General features: G+C 35.4%; 1 protein-coding gene across 2 annotated transcripts; it reads left to right on the plus strand.

Annotated features, from left to right (window-relative positions):
• Positions 1–14,933: 14,933 nt before the first annotated feature.
• Positions 14,934–23,346, plus strand: LOC110455007 (pyroglutamyl-peptidase 1-like). Of its 2 annotated transcripts, none has more exons than XM_021504875.1 (5): positions 14,934–15,184; positions 15,370–15,455; positions 16,785–16,954; positions 17,373–17,605; positions 18,954–23,346. In XM_021504875.1, the coding sequence occupies exons 2-5, from the start codon at positions 15,416–15,418 to the stop codon at positions 19,108–19,110; spliced, it is 600 nt and encodes a 199-aa protein (XP_021360550.1). In that variant the 5' UTR covers positions 14,934–15,184; positions 15,370–15,415; the 3' UTR covers positions 19,111–23,346. The 2 variants fall into 2 exon arrangements, with proteins under 2 accessions (XP_021360550.1, XP_021360551.1); XM_021504876.1 differs by lacking the exon at positions 14,934–15,184 and adding an exon at positions 15,203–15,234.
• The last annotated feature ends 2,023 nt before the right edge of the window (positions 23,347–25,369 follow it).

The raw sequence follows: 25,369 nt of genomic DNA on the forward strand, positions 1-25,369 counted from the left end.
ATGCCACGGGTTGTTCTTTATATTGACGGGTATAGGTCAGGGACTGATCCATTTATTTAAGGATATGGGCCACGGGTTGTTCTTTTTATTGACGGGTATAGGTCAGTGGCTGTTCTCTTTTTTGAAGGTACGGGTCAGGGACTGTTCCGTTTATTTGAAGATATGGGCCAGGGGTTGTTCTCTTTATTGACGGGTATAGGTCAGTGGCTGTTCTCTTTTTTGAAGGTATGGGTCAGGGACTGTTCCGTTTATTTGAAGATAGCGGCCAGGGGTTGTTCTCTTTATTGAAGGGTTTAGGTCATTGGCTGTTCTCTTTATTGACGGGTATAGGTCAGTGATTGTTCTCTTTGTTGACGGGTATAGGTCAGTGGCTGTTCTCTTTATTGACGGGTATAGGTCAGTGGCTGTTCTCTTTGTTGACGGGTATAGGTCAGGGGATGTTCTCTTTATTGAAGGGTATAGGTCATTGGCTGTTCTCTTTATTGACGGGTATAGGTCAGCGGCTGTTCTTTTTGTTGAAGGTATTGGGCAGGCGCTGTTCTCTTTATTGGCGGGTATAGGTCAGTGGATGTTCTCTTTGTTGACGCGTATAGGTCAGTGGCTGTTCTCTTTATTGACGGGTATAGGTCAGTGGCTGTTCTCTTTGTTGAAGGTATTGTGCAGGCGCTGCTCTCTTAATTGGATGGAATTGGTCAGTGGCTGTTCTCTTTTGAAGGATATGGGTCAGGGGCTGTTGCCTTTATTGGAGGGGATAGGTCAGGGGCGTTTTGTTTTATTGTAGGGTATGGGTCCGGGGCTATTCCCTTTATTGGATGGAATAGGCCAGGGGCGTTTTGTTTTATTGTAGGTATTGGTTAGGGGTTGTTCTTTTTATTGAAGGTATGGATCAGGGACTGTTCCATTTATTTGAGGATATGGGCCACGGGTTGTATTACATCATTAACCTATAACACTGTGTATTACATCATCAACCTATATCAATGTGTATTACATCATTAACCTATAACAATGTGTATTACATCAGTAACCTATAATAATGTGTATTACATCAGTAACCTATAATAATGTGTATTACATCAGTAACCTATAACAATGTATATTACATCATTAACCTATAACAATGTGTATAACATCATTAACCTATAACAATGGATATTCAATCATTTGCCTATAACAGTGTGTATTACATTTATATGTCTAACATTTAACAACTCCTATTGCATACTTAACCTATATCAATGTGTATTACATCATTAACCTATAACAATGTGTATAACATCATTAACCTATAACAATGTATATTCAATAATTTACCTATAACAGTGTGTATTACATTTATATGTCTAACATTTAACAAATCCTATTGCATACTTAACCTATATCAATGTGTATTACATCAGTAACATATAACAATGTGTATTACATCATTAACCTATAACAATGTGTATAACATCATTAACCTATAACAATGTATATTCAATCATTTGCCTATAACAGTGTGTATTACATTTATATGTCTAACATTTAACAAATCCTATTGCATACTTAACCTATAACAATGTGTATTACATCAGTAACATATAACAATGTGTATTACATCATTAACCTATAATAATGTGTATTACATCAGTAACCTATAATAATGTGTATTACATCAGTAACATATAACAATGTGTATTACATCAGTAACATATAACAATATGTATTATATCCCTAACCTATAACAATGTGTATTTCATCATTAACATATTACAATGTGTACGACATCAGTAACCTATAACAATATGTATTATATCCCTAACCTATAACAATGTGTATTTCATCATTGTTATAGGTTAGGGATATAATACATATTGTTATATGTATTATATCCCTAACCTATAACAATGTGTATTTCATCATTAACATATAACAATGTGTATTACATCAGTAACATATATCAATATGTATTATATCCCTAACCTATAACAATTTGTATTTCATCATTAACATATGACAATGTGTATTACATCAGTAACCTATAACAATATGTATTATATCCCTTACCTATAACAATGTGTATTTCATCATTAACATATAACAATGTATATTACATCATTAACATATAACAATATGTATTACATTATGAACCTATAACAATATGTATGGCATCATTAACCTATAACAATGTATATTGCATAATTAACATATAACAATGTGTATTACATCATTAACCTATAACAATGTGTATTACATCATTAACCTATAACAATTTGTATTACATTATGAACCTATAACAATATGTATTACATCATTTACCTGTAACAATGTGTATTACATCATTAACCTATAACAATGTGTATTACATCATTAACATATAACAATGTGTATTAAACATCATTAACATATAACAATGTGTATTACATGTATGTCTAACATATAACAATTCATATTGCATACTTAACCTATAACATTGTGTATTACATCATTAACATATTACAATGTGTATTACATGTATATGTCTAACATATAACAATTCATATTGCATACCTAATCTATTTGTATTACACACTAACTAATATAACCGTTGGATATTACATCTTATCCCGTAGTTCATGTAAACAACCTTTATACGAGAGATTTAGATCATCCATTCCTAATTAACAGCATTCACAAAATTAACATAAAATGTTTAAACCAATAATTCGACAACTTTTGCAACTGGAACTTTTCCGCACCTTTCCCCTTTTCCACCTCTTTCTTCAACCCTTTCTTTTATTTCTTACAGTTTATTGTGTGTTATAGTATTGGGAGATTGTCTAGGAAGTTGTCAGAACCTGTGCCTTAACCGTTTGATATGTTCTCAATAAAATATTCTTAAATATTTAGCCATTGTGTATAACATTTGAAAAGCAATGTCATCGACACTTCATAAAATATTAAATAGCTATAAAACATCACCTTAAACACGATTAGAAATGTTGATAAAGTTATGTTTACATAAACAATTTTCGAAAAAGAATTATTTATATACCGATAAGGCAATATGCTATGTCAATACAAAATGTAGGTGAGGATTTAAAAAAATAAATAGAATGTACGTGTCGCGAGAAAATGACTCTATGACTATGACCTTGTGTAGTGAATCCTAATGTCGGTGAACGAACTAACGTTCTGCATGTCTGCAACGATCTACAAACAGAATGACCGAGATACCTGATGCGTGTAGTCTACACTGGGTCACCTCTTTATAGGCTGAATACGGCTGTCGTACCGCTGACTAATTATATTGACTTAGTGTACATGTATAGATGTCTATGGGGCAAGGATAGCTGTGTATGTATACTGTACTATAGTGACGATGTAGACACATTGGTCGAGTGACCCCTCTTGAGATTTCTCAGGACAAGACTAAATATAGACGATGGCAATTGTGATATTATAGTGCTATGATTCACAAGACTCTCTAATAGTTAATCGAACTTTTCAGTCCCGAAAAAAGTCATTTCCTAATGTTTTATTTCATCGTTCTATAAGATAAAGCAGCATACATAACTCAAACATATTGATATCACAATGTAAATTTGTTTTAGAAACTGAAACATTCGGTCGACCCGAACAGTCTCTATTGAGTAGTTTTAAAATTACTTTCTATGTTATACATTTTAACACAAAACTTTAAAGTAAACATGAGGAGATCAAAATGATTTGTTATATGGTAATACTACAGAATGACGATTGAAATTAACCGTGGATCTGGCGTTATACAAGAAGCTTTCCGTAGTAACAGGAGCAAGTAGTGTTTCTGCCAGAGATTTCTGACTTCCCAATTTACCGCTCCACTCGCTGATTCCAGGCCAGAGGATACAACTACCTGACATTGTAACCAGAATGTTTACCTGCATTTTGATGCTTATTTTTTTAAGCAAATTTGCTTGTATTCCTCATTAACTACCTACCTACCTGGGATCCTTTTTAGACATTCACACATAAAACATTTACAATATATATGATTAGGTAAAAAAATAGTTCAAACAGAACGATTTACCAACAAGCAGCCTTATACTGTATTGTGAACTTTCGTTTAAAATCACGTTATACAATAATAAACAACAATTATTATCCAGAGTCTGATCAATAAACAACTAAGTAAGAGCCTCATAGGACAATATTTACTTCCCTTTATACCTTATTCTTTTTATTTATCTTAGGTGTTTAAAGACGACACTCGGAGTGCATTGGAGAAGCTAATATCGTAAAGGGTTTACATTTAAAATTTATCTTTAAAACAATACATCCATTTTTAAATTCTTTCAAAAACAAGAGTTGGGGGTTTGGGGGGGGGGGGGGTTTAAANAATACTGAGTACTGGGCTAAAACAATGTTACACTTATGTTGTACTTTAAGCTTGAAGGATGATAGCTAGTTCTTGAAATGATGAGAACTTTGAATGCCAAAATGAAAGACGTAGTCATTTGACATCATCACATCAGTAAAATGAAATAGGGTACAAGGGAGTCAATGGATAGAGGAAAAAATGCTTGACACCTTCAATTTTAAACTTTGAATCATCTTTGCATTAAGAGCTAGACGAGAGAACAGAAATCGCCGTGTCAAAAGTAACTCACAAAAAAAATCTTTTACAATATGGTGAAGATATAAAGGTTCATTTAATTCATTGGAAATTAACGACCTCAAAGTGAGAACTAGGTTACTAATAATGAAACCACAGGGCATTCTATAGTGCGTGATAAAAAGCATCGACAGTTATATCTTACAAGGAAGGAAAGCAGTTCCCAATGAGAACATAAAGGCAATCCTAAAGCTTGCATATAGTCTTCATCAAACTTATGTTGTCGGTTTATCGACTTTTATCGCGGAACAAACCCTTGTAAACCAAAGCAAATGCGACAATAAGCACCGTAAGGGGGGAATTTAATATATAACTGTCAAGAAAGGGGAAGTCCACGATTGGAAAATCGTACTTAGTACTAAGCTACGCCTTGTTGCCACGAACGTAAGGGTCTAGAAAATCTGCTGATGTAGAGGAGTTTGTGCTATTGATTTCTAGTTCAAAAGTATATATATGATCGACTTGGAAGTGGTATATTTCTTGACGAAAACATATCGTCGATATATCTCAAAGAGAATTTGAAGGATTGGCAAGATTTCCGTTACCAGTTCTGTTAAGCTCTTCAGTTCTTTCAGCATCATATTCATCTCACACGAAAATAAAAACAAATCGGCCAGGAAATGGGTGTAACCTGTTTCCGTTGTAATGCCAACAGGAAGCTAAATTGTTTCCAACAAACTCAACAAAAACATTGTCATCTATGTACAGGAAATGTAAAATTTAACTTTCGAGAAATGGACTCAGCAAACACATCATGACAGAGCATACTTTCACAGCGGCTAAACACAGGCTTCTACCACGAAATGGAGACGTACCCCCACAACGCTTTATTAAGCCAAACTGGAGGAAACTATACTGCACGGTATTCCAAAATACCTGTACTGTAGAATAACATTTCTTCATCATAAGTTAAGGGTTTACATCCTCTACAATAAAACCTATAGAAACACTGCTACATAGCATGTAAGAAAGTCATACAGAATGCAGAGAGCTGAAGATTCTTAAAATCCCCGGTAATGGTGTATGGACCGGAAACAAGGCACATGCCTCCTGATAGTCCCGCAATGTGTATAATACATGGAAACCCTGGGAAATGATTGTGTAGCGTAAGATACGAAAGCGTAGCATGGAAATTTATACCGACATACTCATTATCAAAGGCGAACAACTCACCGAAAATAAGTGAATAACAGTAAGATGAAAGGAGCACTTTGACAATCCTTTGGATACAGACCCCTCAAAGGCAATAACGGTTATCCCTCACTTCCTTACAAAAACATATTCTTAAAGTATCGCAAATAGAAAATAACCAGCCAACAAGTTGCGAAGACGAACGAGTCGAACAAGTTCAACTCAGAAAAAGCTAAAAATGAAAGAGGAATATCATCAGAATCCTGACCATACCCGACAGCATCAACAACAGGTGTAACGCTCAGTCATCGGTGACGCGAGACATCCTGGTGCCTAATGTTAAGAAAGGAAAAGACAGTAAAGGTTCTGGGCCCACTTGTATAAAACATCTCAACTCTTGAGATTTCCTCAAGTCTAAGATTTCCCATAGACAATACATTGCTTGAGATTTTCCTTAACTTTGTGATATTTTATACAAGTGGGCCCAGGCAACTACAGAGGTATGAACGTCACAAGTGGGTTTTCCCCCGAAGGTCTTGAAAAAATTTGCGGAATTGTAGACATTGCTCTTCTTTCATTGTAGTGTCACCCACAACGACCCCTGAAAATTGTTCATAGGATAACACCAACCTAGTTAAACTGGAAAAAAAAATCATTTGATTTCCCAAATAAGTCAGTGATGCACCTTTCAACTCAATGGATACTAATAAGGTATTAAACACCTGGAAATCATCATACGCTAAAGCATAGAATGACTAACATCCGGGGGACGATCTCAGCATGACTAACATCCGGGGGACGATCTCAGCAGGGAGACGCACGATTTACACTATTGCTAGGCGATGGAACAGCCACTATAGACGTGGGACATCATACATGGTGTCCGCCAATCTATGGAAAACCTGAACTATCTCCAGATGTGTACGGTTGGGTAATAATGACGATAACAGTCACGGCCATATCTTTAACTGATTGAAGACTCTCCTATAGGACATCAGTCAACATATCCAGGTACTCCCAAACAGGACGACATCACAAGTTGTATTTTAAAATGCAATAAAATTGAATTGCAAATGAATTATATTGCGTCGAACCGAATCATGATTTTAGCTAGTGGTGATGAAAGAAACACAGATATAGCAGAACATTGTACTATCAGTAAAGACATCTGTTTGTCAGCACGACAAATGTATACTCAGTAAGTGTTCCCTGTCTCCGCCTGCAAGCGTGGGAAGTAAGTATCCTGGAAAGCTATGATGCGAGGGACTGTCGACGATTACAGGTACAGCAGATGAGAATAGGAATGTTAGAGAATATCAATCCCCCAAGTACTTTTATTTTCAGAAAACCACTAGATGGCCTTCATCTGGCCTGGTCTCTTTCATCGACAACAATCCATACAAAATAAAACAGTAGACAAAGCCTGTGTACGGCCTCTTATCGACACAGTATATTAAAGCGTAACGCCAAACATTTAATTAACATGGTTACCTCGCACCATCCTCGATACCACACTTTCGCTCACTGCTCCCCTGGAATATTCCATGACAAAATCGAAGGCTCAGTGTGACCAGCTTGTGGGTGAGACGAGGACTAGTGATCCTTTGATGTACATCAAAAGAACCTATCGGTCGCGAAACGGTGAAATTGACTGGTTTTAAACTCGGGTGTCGCTCCTCTGCAATCTGCAAATAACAGGTATCAGCCTAGCGATTGGTCAGGTTTTTTTCACTTGAAACCAATTAAATAGCTAGCTGCGTACTTTCAATTTTGCTATGACATATTTCAGGAATGCAGAGAGTGAAAGCGAGAGTAACCCCTAGAGTATCGAGGATGATTCTAGTGGTGCAAGGAGCGAAAGCGAGAGTAACCCCTGGAATATCGAGGATGACCTCACACTTGTCCAGTATGCAACTGCGGAAGAAAATCGCCAACATGTCATAATCTAATTTGAACACCTCCAGGAAACTAGGAAGATACATTTTAACTAGCTATCCATAAATTATGTATCTCTCCAAACACTATGCAACGGAGGTTAGCTCAACTTAACTCTCTAAAAGCATTGCATTGAAAAACTGACAAAGAAATGTGCTTCCCTTTACGCGTAAAATGTGCACAGCTGTTGAGATGATGCAAAAGTCTTATGTATCTTATAGTCCAGTCGATCTGTGGTTTAGCATCAAAATAATTGCAACAGATTTTAGACTTTTTTTTTTTTTAAATAATCTACATTTGTAGTGTTATAGAAAAAAAAAGTCGAACAAAATCAACCCTGGAAAAAGGTTTATTATCCTCTTTCGGGTCAAGAAAATAATTATCAGAATCTCTTACTAGTATTTGACCAACTTTGAGGTGTAATATTTACAGCTGTTGTAATATTGAGTATGGGAAATTAATTGATCAATAGGCCATTTAAAGTATGATATAGATAGGCCAAAAAGTCGTATTGGAATCATTGTATTGACAAATATGGCTATTGGCTTATATAGGTCACCCAAAGTTGACTCCGATATTTGTTTTTCTTTTATAGTTATCCGACAGGGTTAATTGGAAGTTTGTGCTACTTTTGATAGGATGTTAGGATGATAGGATGATAGATAGGATGATAGGATGTAAGGATGATAGGATGATAGGATGACATAATGTTAGGATGATAGGATGATATGATAGGATGTTAGGATGATAGGATGATAGGATGTTAGGATGATAGGATGTTAGGATGATATGATAGGATGATGGGATGTTAGGATGATAGGATGATATGATAGGATGTTAGGATGATAGATGTTAGGATGATAGGATGTTAGGATGAAAGGATGATATGATAGGATGTTAGGATGATAGGATGATAGGATGTTAGGATGATATAATAGGATGATAGAATGTAAAGATGATAGGATGTTAGGATGATAGGATGATAGGATGATATAATAGGATGTTAGGATGATAGGATGATAGGATGATAGGATGTTAGGATGATAGGATGTTAGGATGTTAGGACGATAGGATGTTAGGATGATGGGATAATATGATAGGATGATAGGATGTTAGGATGATATGATAGGATGATAGGTTGAGATGACAGGATGTTAGGATGTTAGGATGATAGGATGTTAGGATGTTGGGATAATAGGATGTTAGGATGATAGGATGTTAGGATGATATAATAGGATGATAGGATGTAATCATGATAGGATGTTAGGATGATAGGATGTTAGGATGATATGATGATATGATAGGATGTTAGGATGATAGGATGTTAGGATAATAGGATGTTAGGATAATAGGATGATAGGATGTTAGGATGATAGGATGTAAGGATGATATGATGATATGATGGGATGTTAGGATGATAGGATGTTAGGATAATAGGATGTTAGGATAATAGGATGATAGGATGATATGAAAGGATGATGTGATAGGATGTTAGGATGATATGATAGGATGATAGGATTATAGGATGATATGATAGGATGTTAGGATGTTGCGATGTTAGGATGATAGGATGTTAGGCTGTTAGAATGTTAGGATGATAGGATGATATGATAGGATGATAAGATGTTAGGATGTTAGGATGATAGGATAATATGTTAGGATTATAGGATGATATGATAGGATGATAGGTTGTTAGGATGATAGGATGATTTGATAGGATGTTAGGATAATAGGATGATAGGATGTTAGGATGATAGGATGATATGATAGGATGATAGGATGTTAGGATGATAGGATGATTTGATAGGATGTTAGGATAATAGGATGATAAGATGTTAGGATGTTAGGATGATAGGATGATATGATAGGATGATAGGATGTTAGGATGATAGGATGATTTGATAGGATGTTAAGATAATAGGATGAATAGGATGTTAGGATGATAGGATGTAAGGGTGTTAGGATGATAGGATGATAGGATGATAGGATGCTATGATAGGATGTTAGGATGTTAGGATGATAGGATGATATGATAGGATGTTAGGATGATAGGATGTTAGGATGATAGGATGATAGGATGTTAGAAAGTTAGGATGAGAGGATGATATGATAGGATGTTAGGATGTTAGGATGATAGGATGTAAGGATGTTAGAATAATAGTATGATATGATAGGATGTTAGGATGATAGGACGTTAGAATGTTAGGATGATAGGATGTTAGGATGATATGATAGGGTTAGGATGATAGGATGTTAGGATGAAAGGATGATATGATAGGATGATATGATGATAGGATGATATGATAGGATGATAAGATGTTAGGATGTTAGGATGATAGGATGTAGGGATGTTAGAATTATAGTATGATATGATAGTATGTTAGGATGATAGGATGATAGGATGGTAGGATGATAGGATGATATGAAAGGATGATAGGATGTTAGGATGATAGGATGATATGATGATATGATAGGATGTTAGGATGATAGGATGTTAGGATGTTAGGATGATAGGATGATATGATAGGATTATAGGATGTTAGGCTGATATGATAGGATGTTAGGATGATAGGATGATAGGATGATAGGATGTTAGGATTATAGGATTATAGGATGTTAGGCTGATATGATAGGATGTTAGGATGATAGGATGATAGGATGTTAGGATGTTAGGATTATAGGATTATAGGATGATAGGATGATAGGATGATATGATAGGATGTTAGGATGTCAGGATGTTAGGATGATAGGATGATAGGATGATATAATAGGATGTTAGGATGTTAGGATGATAGGATGATAGGATGATAGGATAGGATGTTAGGATGATAGGATGATAGGATGTTAGGATGATAGGATGATATGATAGGATGATATGATGATGGGATGATATGATAAGATGATATAATGTTAGGATGATAGGATGATATGTTAGGATGTTAGGATGATAGGATGATAGGATGTTAGGATGATAGGATGATATGATAGGATGTTAGGATGATAGGATGTTAGGATGTTAGGATGATAGGATGATAGGATGTTAGGATGATAGGATGATAGGATGTTAGGATGATAGGATGATAGGATGATAGGATGATGCACCCCTGGAATATGTCATAGTAAAATTGAAGGCACGAAGATAGCTGTTTGATTGGTCTCAGGTAAAAAAAACACCTGATCAATCGCTTGACGGATACCTGTCCTTTGAAGATTACAAAGGACAGACGCCCAACTTCAAAGCCTGACAATTTTTACCGTTACGTGACCGCGAGATTCTTTTGATGTCCATCATAGGATTGAACTAGTCTTCTTGTCTCATCAACAAGGTTCCGCACACCGAGCCTTCGATTTTGCTATGACATATTCCAGGGGTGCAGAGAGCGAAAGTGAACGTAACACCTGGATATCGAGGATGGTGTCGTAATATCGGTAATATATGTCAAATAAAAACGAGATAATACAGAAGTACAAACAAAACCATATCATTCGAACTCAAAGTCGATAAAACTATGGTAAAATATGAACAATGGAAAGATGACCAGGCGTTCTAGAAGGGTAACAGTGTCTTCTGCCTCATCGATGACGCAAGCCATCAAAATATAGGTCAAATACAAGTAGTGTCATGCCCTCAAATCGAGAAATCGGGTAGTTACAAGTAAACCACAACTCACACTAATGAATAAAACAAATCGACGGTCATATCACACAAATAAAAAACCATATGATGCTATTAAAACTAATAAGACCATAACACTTGTCCTAGTATTCATCAGCCTGTATCTTACGAATACTTGTGTTGTAAGGTTTGACCGTCAACAGTCGACAGAAATCATAATATTCGGAGCAACCTTTTTATTATAAAAACAGGGATGTTACTATCAAGAAGGGGAAAGTTCAAGACCGGAAAGTCGAAATCGTTCTGTAGAGCCGAAGAAGAAGAGTATAAATATAGTGTCCTTGATATAAAGCTCAGAGGGTATGTACGATTGATGTGGTCAATAAAGGTGGGGTCAACATTTGGCCCCCACTTTGATTTCTTTTATTCGTTTCCCATAAGTAGATACATAAAAATATCGATAACTGCATAAATGAGTATCTATAATTACTACTGATAACCGCAGTGGACCACCTTGCATAACAACAGGTTGAGTGATGGGTGTATCCTAACAAAATGATAGATAAATGTCACAGGCGAATGTTTTTTTGAAAATGAATTATGATAGTGTACAGTGTATAAAATTACTGTTATTTTGATACTAAATATGTCATATTGGTATATATATGAAGTAAACGTAGTGATACTTTCAATTACAAAAACATGCAAAATGTTCACAAAATTTAAAATATAATCAACATTGTCAACTTGCCTATATATAGTTACAGTGTTACAGTGGTATTCTATATTTTAAACTTCTTTAAAAACTTTCCATGTATGTATTCTGTCTACTGAATCATTTGTATGAAATATAAAAACCGGTTAAGTACATTATTAGCATGCCAAGCATGATCAATGCCCAATTTCACATAATCATGGAGATTTGACTATCAATGTTTATTATGATAAATACCGATACATTTTCTGTTTTTGTATTATACCAAAACACTTTATTATGTTAGGCATGTTTTAAAGTGATGTGCAGCAGTAATGACTCATGACTATGTATTCTGTCACGGTAATCTTTCCCCTGGAGAACTACATAAGGTTGAGATTATGTTATAGACAACGATATACAATTCTATAAAAATAATCAAATAATCTTAATAGTAAAACGATTATACACTTTAGTGTACCCCCTGCAACAAAGTTAGGGGGTATATTGGAATCAGCTTGTCTGTCTGTCTGTCCGTAGAAAAAAGATTGTCCGGAGATCTCCTCCTACAATTTCAGCGAAAGTTTCCAGATATGATAACTACCCCCTCAAGTTATGCATCCAGGTATTATGTTTTCATTCTGATCCTTTTTTTTTTACAGAGTTATGGCCCTTTGATGAAAAATTCTTGTCCAGACATGTCCTCCAAAACTAAGGGGTCAATTTCAACGAAAGTTTTCAGATATGATAACTTCCACCTGATGGTGTGCATCCAGGTAATTTTTTTTTCAATGTGACTCTTTTTTACGGAGTTATGACCCTTTGTTGAAAAATACTTGTTCTGACAACTCCTCCAAAACTATGGAGCCAATTTCAACGAAAGTTTACAGATATGGTAACTGCCCCCTGCCATAGTGCATCCAAATAGTATGTTTTCATTCCGGGCCTTTAAAAGGAATAATGACCCTTTGTAGAAAAAGAACCTTTGTCTGCCTCATAAACTACTGGGCCGATTTCAATGAATGTTTACAGATATGGTAATTAGCCCCTGATTTCGTGCATCAGGGTACGTGCATCAGGGTAGTACCTTTTTCATTTCGACCCTTTTTAATAAGTTATGTCCCTTTGTTAAAAATGTTTGACTTGACAACTCTTCTTTAACTACTAGGACGACATAGGCAAAACTGGTTTATCGGGACTAACAAGATTGGGTATGGAAGTATGTTTTGGCATAGGGAGAGAGTACAGGAAGTATTATATGCATATATGCTTAAATATTTACTGGGGGGNTCATTACTGGTGGGAGACTATGGATTGCTTTGAAATGCTTTGCCTTAGTTAGCCTTTAGCTTACAGTCATGGGTTATATAGGAGTGGGGTATTAGTTAGTCTTTGGCTTATAGCTCTAGTTATTATTTTATTTAGCCTATTGCCCATTCATTATACAAAATATGGAGGAATATTACATTATTTCATATCGTTCACTTTAAACAAATAAAACAAGGAAAGGTAACCTTGTCTGACTCCCCATATAAAAAGTTATTTCAGCACATTTGATTTTTGTGACCTTGAACGACGGTCAAGGTCATCAACGTTTACAACACTTAATCTCATTTACATAAACAAGCTACTGGCCTAATGACAAGACCCAAGGACCTTTCGTCATGAAGAAACTGAAGTTAAAGGAAAAGTGGAAAGAAAGTTATGTTTTTTTTTTTTTAATCAAAAGTATTATATGACAAATTTACCGGTTGTCAATTTTCTTGAAATTCCTGATGTTGAAAGATATTATTGGTAGCCGACTTTTAAGCAAGTATGAAATATAGACTGGTTTTAGAACTATGTAAATTAACGTGTCGAAAATGGAAATGTTCTCATTAGTAATGAAATTTCACATACTTTTCTGCTTAAATCTTCAATAAAAAGATTAATTCTTTCTTGAAATAGTGTAATATTCGATATCAAAATGAAAGTTGGAATATGTTGCACACTTGTTTGATTTTGTTTAACGTCCTATTAACAGCTAAGGTCATTCAAGGACGGCCAATGTAGCACACGATGATGATAAAATTTTATAGTAATTATGTCATTTAAATGCTCTAGGAGGAATTGAGTTACCGCACCTTTAACACCCACACAGGTGTAAGTCAATGAGGTCCCATTTATCCTAAAAATGAATTCTGAAACTAACGGTTCCTTATTTAAGCTTCCTATACCCATACCTTTTTGTATTTATCTTGTTTTGAAATTCCAAGCGGGGCCGACGTTTAAGTTAAATTTCCCTAAGGGGTGTGCCCCCCCTTTTTTAAAAAAAAAAAAAAAAAAAAAAAAAACACAAACTGAAGCTAGGATTTCGCAAGATTTATTTATAATATATCTTCCTTTTAATACGTTGCTCCCTTTTCTTTCATACCAGAACACACATGCCATAATCTTTAACATGTAGAAGTTTGTCATAAACTGGTACTAGGTCTAGTAGAATTATATCTAACAAATGTTATTTATTAAATTATCACAGCTTTTAGGAATTCACGTATTTATAAATATTAGGTAAGATATAAAATGAAATGGCAGAAAACAAGAATTCAAGACTAAATAAAAGTAAAGTTAAAATGTAAACTACGATTTAACTCCTTTAATCAACAGGGACCTGAGCATTTGTTACAGCTACATTTTGACCTAAACTAAGGTGTTCAGAGTAATTTCACACGTTTTGGCTCGTATTTACCGAAAGTTGACATAAACCCCTAAAACGTATAAAATTACTCGAAACACATTAGTTTATGTCAGCAGTGCGTGATACTACACTAGGAGGACTGTACATTGACAAAAGAATAAGAAGAAATATAGCTGTAACAAATTATCAGGTCCCTGTGCTTTAAACCGTGGCCAATAGTGTTTAAGGGGAAATAACTCCCAAAAGAAAATGAGAGAACGGTTTCATTTCCTGTTTATGCAGATCTGCTAAACACTGGGTACCGTTAGTCGCTACTGATGTTGGAAACGTCTAGACGACTTCTCTGACGACACGTCCCGAATCTGAGTGGCTAAACTCTCTGAGGAATTCCTGTCTCAGAAGGAGGACCTATTAGCTGCTGATAAAGTAGCCGATCTTTATAAAATCTGTTCATCAACACCCAAGTTGAATATAGATAGGCCTACAACAGGAGGCCTCGCTCAGGTATCATAACCACAGGTAAGGTCGACCTGCCAGTCGGACGGATGACGAAGGCACAACAGTTTTGCGTTTGTAGACGTTGTAATAGTATTTTAAATGTCAAATGTGTCAAGTTATTAAAGATGAATTTGTAACTTGCCGTAAATCTCTGATTTAATGTATTGAAAACAATATTGACATTATTGTTTTGATTTTTTTTCCAGATAAAAATCAGTACAGTTAGACAAGTAAGATACTGACTCCAAAACCATGCCAGCAGAAGTGTCAAAGAAAACAGTATTGGTAACAGGTACAACCACTGAAAGGAATATCAAGTGTTGGTTATTATTCGATTCATATAGATACATATTTTCGTTTCAACAAAATCAGCTGATCTTTTTTATTGTAGTTCATGGTAACGTAAATATATGAATTCAATCCCTATATATTCCTGTGTATAATGTATGTTATACAAGAATTGCATATAATAAGCCTCTTGTTTACCTCCCCTGTACCAAAGCTTGTCTGGTCTTTCATCAGCATTTTCCTTTGCTAGCTTGTTAAAGTCTTTTCCTCTTAAATGGTTGATCAGATTGTCATGCATCATCTGTAAACAATCATATAACACCATTATGGTGGTAAATATCAGCCTTTGATGAGTATCAGATTATTGGTCTCAAAAGATGCTGATACTGAAGCAGCGGAGGGGAAGGGCCATAACTTTTCCATAGTGCAAAAACTTCATCCATGTCTCTGATGAAATTATGCAGATCTTCTTGAACAATTTCCATACAATAATACTTTGATGAGGGTCAGATCTGAATCGTCGCTCAGAAAGGGACCATTAAAACCCATGGGCTACTTGTTTGTTTTATACATCGATGAAATTGCAAAAAATCTATCAGTGCTGATATTGGATTATTATATGCCCACAAAAAAGCAGAGCGAAATATTTTTCCAGTTACCCAGATGAGTCTCTGTCAGTTCATTTGTCTGTCTTTAACATGAGCTCAATGACCCCAATAAGTCCCACATTTATTGACAAAGTCTTTTAAGATTTGTGGTGTTATCAGAATCATATAAAGATTTGCAAATGTTAAAATAAAAACACTGTATGAAATTGTACAATGGTAATTATAACCCTTATAACACTATTTAACTTGAAAAATATGTGGACAAAGGGAGACAACTCTTGCACAAATTTTGCAAACAAGTGAACCATACATTTTTTTCATTATTTTTTTATATACCGGTTATCTAAGAAATAATTGAACTTCCTGAGTAAAAGACGCAAATCAATTCTTTTCTTTCAACATTTCATAACTTTGATGTATTTTCTTCCAAGAATGCATCAGACGTGTTTTAAGTTATTATTATACTTTGCACTTAATAAAAAAATCCCACTAGAAAATGAAGTTGTTGAAACCTTACTATAGATCAGATAACTGAATCATTTACAATGAATTTAATACAATAACGTAAATTGAAACAGGAAAAAATGACCAATAAGGTTTTGAGAGGTTGGTTTAAAAAAGAAAGGTTTTCAATTGTCATAATAACAAAGCAGGCCACAAATTCTGACCATGCAACCATTATTTCCTGGAGAATCTGTTTCTAAGTATCTACTTCACTTGTACAGGGTTTGGACCATTTGGTGCCCACGCTGTCAACGCGAGCTGGATGGCAGTACAGGAGCTGGATAAACACTGGAACGTAAAGGGGATAGACCTGTTAATAGAGGAAATCCCTGTGGAGTATGACACTGTGTTTGAAATTGTCCCAGCACTCTGGGAGCAGGTTAAGCCATGTGTAAGCATATCCATTTATATGTATATATTGATGATCGTCGTCACTCTCTGGGAACAGGTCAACCTGTATTCAAGGTCCATATTATCATCTCTTGTTACAAATGGTCTTCTTATACAGGTGGTCTCACAAGCAGGTTTGGCAGATGTACATCAATATATCTCAATATAAAATGATCACCTTGCTCTGGGAACAACTAGACAATATATAGCCCCCCCTCCCCCTATAAACCAATTCTAAACCAATAAGCCAATTTTCCCCGGCGTAAGAATTGGCAAGCTGATTTCTTCACTGTGGAAACGTTATTTCTTGATTGTGTCATATGACCTTTAGTGCTGAGAAGACAAAAAGGATGAACATTACACACCAGCTTAAATCTGAAAAAGAAATCATTATTTATAATCCTGTTACTGGTTTTCAGCTTGTGATACATGTGGGTGTGTCTGGGATTGCGTCCAAGTTGACGCTGGAACAACAGGCCCACAATGATGGATACGACAAGAAGGATGTGAAAGGCACATGTCCAGAGAAGAACTGTTGTGTTAATGGGGCAAACAGCTGTATTGTGTCGGGTATAGACATGCAAAAGGTCTGTGATGAAATCAACGACTCGGGGATTGATGTCAAATCTACAGTGTCTGAGGACCCTGGCAGGTAGGTTTTACTGTCAATTCTACAGTTTCCGAGGACCCTGGCAGGTAGGTTTTCCTGTCAATTCTACAGTGTCCGAGGACCCTGGCAGGGAGGGTTTACTGTCAAATCTACAGTGTCCGAGGACCCTGGCAGGTAGGTTTTACTGTCAAATCTACAGTGTCCGAGAACCTTGGCAGGTAGGTTTTACTGTCAAATCTAGGTTTTACTGTCAAATCTACATTGTCCGAGGACCCTGGCAGGTAGGTACAGTACATTTGTACAGTATAATTTTTCAATGATTCTGAGTGATTCAGCTTACTATTCTTATGTTATATTGTTATTGTGATAAAATCATTATGTTATCACAATAACATGTATCACAATATTTGTCCGAGGACCCTGGCAGGTAGGTTTTACTGGCAAATCTAGGTTTTACTGTCAAATCTACAGTGTCCGAGGACCCTGGCAGGGAGGTTTTACTGTTAAATCTACAGTGTCCGAGGACCCTGGCAGGTAGGTTTTACTGTCAAATCTACAGTGTCCGTGGACCCTGGCAGGTAGGTTTTACTGGTGTAGAGAATCACTCAGAATCATTGAAAAAACAATGATTAACAATTAATTGATCATGTTTCATAAATAATTATACAGAAACCAATTGTAGAAATAGATGTAAAATTATAGGATATAGTTTATGCATCAAGCATTCAGAGTAGACTTTCTTTGAACAAATTATTGTAAATTTCTATTAATAAATATGTTTCATTATACTTTTATGAATATTGATTTTACGTCTCCTTATCCAAAGTATAATGAATAAGTTGACTGTGAGTAATGATGACAAGTTTGAAAGCTTGTTTCAGCCAGTGCTACATTGTACACTATGTCATGTACGTAGGACATCTGTTTGTGAAAAAAATGTTTTCTGTGCAATTAAAACATGATCAATTAAAACATGATCAATTAAAATTTACATGATCAATTAAAACATGATCAATTAAAATTTACATGGTCAATTAAAACATGATCAATTTAAATTTACATGATCAATTAAAACATGATCAATTAAAGCACAAAGGATATTTTTGATTTCTTTGTGAGAAAAATGTTCCAGGTAAATAGAAAATAGTTTTGTTTGATTTTGATATGACTAAAATAGCCCATATGTTAAATTTGGATTTGAGCAGTTTGATTTTCTTGGGTTGAAAAACAGGGTCACAGTTAATTATAAAAAAAGTATGAAAGTAGTTCTGATTACTTTCAGTCTGTAATGCCTAGTTCATTTCCAGGTACAGTACATTTGTACCTGTTATTAATTACCTCGTTTAATTTTTCCTATGTATCAGCTTACCTTTCAATGTTCTATTTTTAGGTACTTGTGTGACTTTTCTTACTTCCTGTCCCTGAACATCGACAGATCATGTTCAGCTTTCATCCACGTTCCACCCCTTGATCAGCCATACTCCGCCAAACAACTGGCCGAGGGTCTGCAGGCGGCCATCACAGCTATGCTGAAGCAGGTGTCATGATGTTATGTCTGCTAAGGTCAAGGTCATACGTTAATGACCTAATTATGTTGGTGTTGTCCTGTCCGACTGCCATGTAAGACATACATGAAACTGGGAACAATTATCAGGCTGTGTTTGGTATCTGACACAAGGGTGAAGTTGTTTTAGTGTCTTTATTTCCAATTTTTTACCCAGATTAAGTTATAAAAAGTGAATCAGATATACATTGCATAACCAGTTTTTCTTTATTACTTAATTATTAAGCTCACTATTTATTCCTGAGAAAACACTTTATTCTTTTCAACATATGCAAGAACTCTGTTTCTAACTGCCTAGATATGTGGGCCTAATTTACTATCACTACAGTTGCATATTTTGATATTTTTTATTTAAGTTATTTTCAAAATGCTTCATTTGTGTAAATTGTGAAATTCACTATCACAAAGAAAATCACCACAAAAATCCTGTCTAGACATAAACTGTGAAGAGAAAATATCAACACAACGTCTTAGTATACAAAATACAGTCAACACAAAATACTGACAACCAAAATACAGTTCACACAAAATACAGTTAACACAAAAAACAGTCAACACAAAATACTGACATCCAAAATACAGTTAACACAAAATACAACCAACACAAAATACTGACATCCAAAATACAGCCAACACAAAATACAGTTAACACAAAAAACAGTCAACACAAAATACTGACATCCAAAATACAGTTCACACAAAATACAGTTAACACAAAATACAGTCAACACAAAATACTGACAACACAAAATACTGACATCCAAAATACAGTTAACACAAAATACAGTCAACACAAAATACTGACATCCAAAATACAGTTCACACAAAATACAGCCAACACAAAATACTGACATCCAAAAAACAGCCAACACAAAATACAGTTAACACAAAAAACAGTCAACACAAAATACTGACATCCAAAATACAGTTCACACAAAATACAGTTAACACAAAATACTGACAACACAAAATACAGTTAACACAAAATACAACCAACACAAAATACAGTTAACACAAAATACAGTCAACACAAATTTCTCTCAACACAAGATATTGTAAATTACATCCAGCACAGAATACCATTAACATAAGAAGCATGTCAACAAAAGGCGGTCAACAACAAATCTTGTCATAACAAAATGCTGTCGAAACAAAACCATGTCAACACAAAGTACTATCAATGAAAAATCCTGTCAACACAAAACTATATCAACTGTCCAGACAACAACTGTGTCTATAAAAATCCTAACAACAACAAAAGTCCTGTTAACATAAAAAGCGAGTCAACAAAAAACACTTTCAAAGCAATCCCCTGTCAACATATTTTTTCTTTTGTTTAAACCACATACTGGTACTCTTGGAAAGGATACTTGAAAATATGATGCGATAGCAATACTTATATCAAAGTTGTTGTATTTTATAGCAGCGTAATTATGGGATTTGTGATAGTGTGAATGTCTCAACTAGAGATCAGTGTCTGGAGCCAGTTACACCAAACCATTTTTAACTGATGAGGGAGAGCAACTTATAAAACCTGATTTATTGAATGTGTCGTTTTACTAATCCCGTTGTTACTTACATCATGTTTTACATATGTTCGCTTGGTAGATAAAATATTTATTTAAATTATGAAATAAGATGTCATTCAGGTTATTAAAGTGAACTTGACTCCGTTGTGACTGTTTATAAAACCAGTAGGAGCTGACTTGGTCTTTTCTAGTCTCACTGCTTGATTCCCTAACCTTCAGTTAGACTATGATAAAGGGTCATATATTGATGTCTAAATAAAGAGATAGTTTCATATTTTTGAAAATTATTTCAACACCATGTAGAAAATTCTGAAAATTTCTGTTAAATTATAATTCAATTTCCTTTAACATACAAGTGCCCATTAGATAAGAGATATCTTTAATTTGGTGATCTTCTTGTGCATTCTTATTGTATCGAAGTTCCCAAACTCTTGTTAAATGTACATGTATATGGTAAATTGTTGAATTGTATGAAAACATAATTTCCAGTAGGACATGTACTGACCTACACTTGTTGTCCAAGTATACATGTTCAGGGACACATAAGTGTACATATTAAAGGAGGGCCCTGAAATGTTCTGGTGTACATAAGGAGGGCTGTATCTGTGGACACTAAAATGTTGTGGTGTACATAAGGAGGGCCGTCTCTGTGGACACTAAAATGTTGTGGTGTACATAAGGAGGGCTGTCTCTGTGGACACTGAAATGTTGTGGTGTACATAAAAAGGGCTGTCTATGGAATATTGCGTATGGTAGTCATATCAATCTTTGCTGAACGTAGGATATTCTGTAGATATCTACTGTAGAATTTCTGGCACTTTCCAGTTTAACACCTTGGGTATGAATTTGCAATGTGGATGATGTTTTGCTTGACCTCACTCTCAGGACAAATTGGCATGATATTCAAAAAACTTTCATGAAAGCTGAAATGTCAAATTCTTAATTTCTGCTTTGCTTTTTTGTATGTATCAGGTATGTCTTACTTTGCAGTACACTGTGCCCGAATCTTGTTTCATTTTAATGAGGTACAAAATGTACTTTGATTCTGGGATTCTGGGAATTGAAAAGCTTTAAGTACCAAGGTTTTAGAATTATTTACAGCTTACAAACCGTGCATGAACTTGATGAAATATATCTGTTTTATTTAATTTTTCTACAACTTCCATAAATATATTAATTTTTTTAAATTATTTTGACAATGAATTTACAATGCATTAGGCAGATTTTCTTATCGAAAGACAATGAAAAAAATGCATGCAGGGACATTGAAAAAACCCCTAAGTAGAAGTCATCTTTCCCCACCTGAGACTTTCCCTGGTGGAAAAAGAAGGTAGTCCTTTCTTTCCAAGTGGGAAGATAAATTAGCTCATTGACATTCTCTCCAGGCTAACTTTTAGCACATGGGAAAGACATATATTTTTTAATCAGAGTTGTCTCCCTTCCATCATTCATAGGCTGCACTACACTCTGGGAAAACAGACAATCATGAGTCCCCCACCAATACTACCAGTGGGGACTATAATTTTTCACTCGGTCCATCCGTCAGTTAGATGTCACTGTCTCATATATTCTTCCTATCTCATACAATTGCAATTTTTGTATATGCAAGTTCAAAATACCCTGAGCTCTAGTATAGCATTTCCTCTGGTAAGGTGACCTATGAATTCTGTGGCTACTAATATTTTAGCAAGTATTACCTGGTGCGGAAAAAGTGTTTGATTTTAAGACAAAGGGTTATTACAACAATTTGTGAAGTTGAACATGTGCACTGTTGTTGATGATGCATTTAGGTAGGTTTTCCTGCTACTGACAATGTGTACAAACTTCCTCACCATAAATCCTCCACTTTGTGTGTTGAGATCTTCATACGATGATTACATACAGTTGTGATATGTATACAGTATATGGTATGGGAACATAATTAGGTAAATCATCCATTTTATCATTATAAGCTAGTTCATATGATTTTCCAGAGGAAAGCATATTGTTGAAATAATGAAAATATTCTGTCAAATAAGGTTTTTCTTAAAAGTTTCCTGTGGAAATTGTAAGTTTATTATTTTCATATGGATTATTTGTGAAACTGGAGCTAGGCAGGTATTTGGAGTTTGCTTAATTTTTCACATTTATCAAGTTTTTCATTACATACAATGTATCTGGTACTGGCATCAGAGAAGAAATGTTACTTTAACACTAGAATACAGATGTATCACATTTCACGTATTTTGTGATTTTGTTAATTGTATGACAGAATGTTTACCTGTATGTGTCTGTTGCATATTTTAAATGGTTGTGGGTCTCCTCACAGATTATTTACAAGTGTGTTAGCCCTAGTCTTTTAATAGAATGAGTCCCACACAAGCAGCAATATTCATCTAGTCTATATTTATACATATAGAAATGTACAATATATCAAATTTGATGACCCAATGCAAATAATTTGTACCAATTCAGTATTTGGATGGCATCAAACAAACACCATTAAACAATAATAAAAGGTGTATAATCTTTTAAATCTTCATTAATTTTAAACTAAGCTTTTGAACTTATAAACTTTAGAATTTTTCAGGGTTCTAACAGGGATAGTGATGAAACAGTAGTTAAGTTTAAGTATTTACTTAGTCTTATTAATGCCTGTGATACTCGGTTTGTTTTTTATGTGAAGACAATAATAAAATCTTTGAACAAGAGATTAACTGTTGATTTTTTGTATTGGATCTTTCTCCATGATGTTTGGGGTGTCTCCCAACTGTGAGTGAATACATATATGCTCCACACATGTTTGGATCAGGACATCGAGGTCAAATGCAGTTTACACATTATACCCATATTATATTTTAGAATTATCTCCCTTATTTAAGCAACATCATGTAATAGGAAAGATATGTGAACTTAAAAATAACAAATGTGTTAACCTTGTGTCACGAGTTAATAGCTACGTCCAATGGTGTTCACTTCCACATTAGACAACCAGAGCTGAGCTGTTCCCAGGAAGATAGCTAAACCACCAACAGACTAACTACCACTGTTTACAGGGATATAGTTATACCAATAACAGACTAACTACGACTGTTCACAGGGATATAGTTATACCCGTAACAGACTAACAAGGGCTGTTCCCAGGAAGATAGCTAAACCACCAACAGACTAACTACCACTGTTTACAGGGATATAGTTATACCAGTAACAGACTAACAAGGGCTGTTCACAGGGAGATAGCTAAACCTGACCAACAGACTAACTACCACTGTTTACAGGGATATAGTTATACCAATAACAGACTAACTACGACTGTTCACAGGGAGATAGCAATACCATTAACAGACTGTTCATAGGGAGATAGCTACATGTATATTGCTTTATCACTGACTTTAACTAGAACTATTCACAGGGAGATAGCTATACCACTAACAGACTTTAACTAGAATTTTTATACTTCTACTTTATTTACTCTATATAAAAGTAATTGGTTAAATAGAATATATCCCCACTTTTGCCTGACTGTGTTTTAGTCCTGTGTGTTAGTCTGGGAACTAAAACACACCAACACTCGGGTGTTTCCGCCGAGCCAATCAGGCGAGATGTGGGCGGAGCTTGCTACCGAACTCGGAAGCGACGCACGAGGTGGGCGGAGCTTGCTACCGAACTCGTAAGCATTTGGCTCCATTGCCATTAAAGGGGTAGTTGGGACGTGAAGCTATACAGCTTATGGTTTACAAATATTTTCTAGTTAAAACCATCTCTGCAGTGTGTATCGGTATAATAAAACGGTTAAAGTATGGAATGAGGGATATAGCAAGTGTCTGGTGTACCTTGACCATGTCTATTTCCCTCGGCTTCGCCTCGGGAAATAAACCTGGTCTCGGGACACCACAAACTTGCTATATCCCTCAACCCCATACTTTAACTGTATACTATTCACAGGGAGATAGCTATACCACTAACAGACTTTAACTAGAATTATTATACCTCTACTGAGTTTTCCCTATATAAAAACAATACGATAAAATCTGCTATTTCCCTTAAATCACTTAAATATCTCCATCTGAGAGCTACTCCCTCCCCAAATTAGGACTACTCCCTGCAAAAAAGGACTACTCCCTGCCAGAAAGAGGACTACTCCCTCATGAATATTTGTGTGTGGAGCTTATAAGATTTTCAACCGATGAAAATATTGGTAGGCGGAGCTTATAAGATTTCAACCAATGAAAACATTGGTAGGCGGGGCCTTCTCCGTAACTAACGCTTGTGACGTCACATTTCAGAACCAAATGACAACAGTGAAAATGGCCACCGATGAAGGCTGGTTTGTTGTTGTAAAGAGGAGTGACAGCGGATTTTGGACGCTAAACGTAGCTTAGATACAAAAGCTGTTATAAAGACTCCCGTGAATTCACTTCAATCTTATTTAACAGAACGGAATGCCAGAAGCGTCGACAAGTAGGGTCATGCCAGCTCTTTTAAACAAGAGGCCCAGAGGGCCTGTATCGCTCACCTGGATACCTAAGCAATCATGGCAAACTATTCTCCAAATGAGATCAAGGGAATATGCCAGACCCCAAGGCCAATCCTTGTAGCATAGCTATATTAGATTTTTCATGCCCAGCAATTTTATGTATGGTTATGGGGTGGGGATCTCAACTGTTTCCAAGCTTTGACTCAGAAACTAGGTCCCTAGAGTTGTGGCCAGACCCCAGGATCGATTCTAATATC

The sequence above is a fragment of the Mizuhopecten yessoensis genome, unplaced genomic scaffold (assembly GCF_002113885.1).
Source record: "Mizuhopecten yessoensis strain PY_sf001 unplaced genomic scaffold, ASM211388v2 scaffold8123, whole genome shotgun sequence".
In the NCBI taxonomy this organism is placed as follows: domain Eukaryota; kingdom Metazoa; phylum Mollusca; class Bivalvia; order Pectinida; family Pectinidae; genus Mizuhopecten; species Mizuhopecten yessoensis.

Excerpts from the sequence above, each read along its gene's own strand:
- LOC110455007 (XM_021504875.1), top strand. The coding sequence starts at position 15,416 with ATGCCAGCAGAAGTGTCAAAGAAAACAGTATTGGTAACAG. Across the intron at positions 16,955-17,372 it reads GGGAGCAGGTTAAGCCATGT|CTTGTGATACATGTGGGTGT; the intron begins GTAAGCATATCC and ends ACTGGTTTTCAG. Across the intron at positions 17,606-18,953 it reads GTGTCTGAGGACCCTGGCAG|GTACTTGTGTGACTTTTCTT; the intron begins GTAGGTTTTACT and ends TTCTATTTTTAG.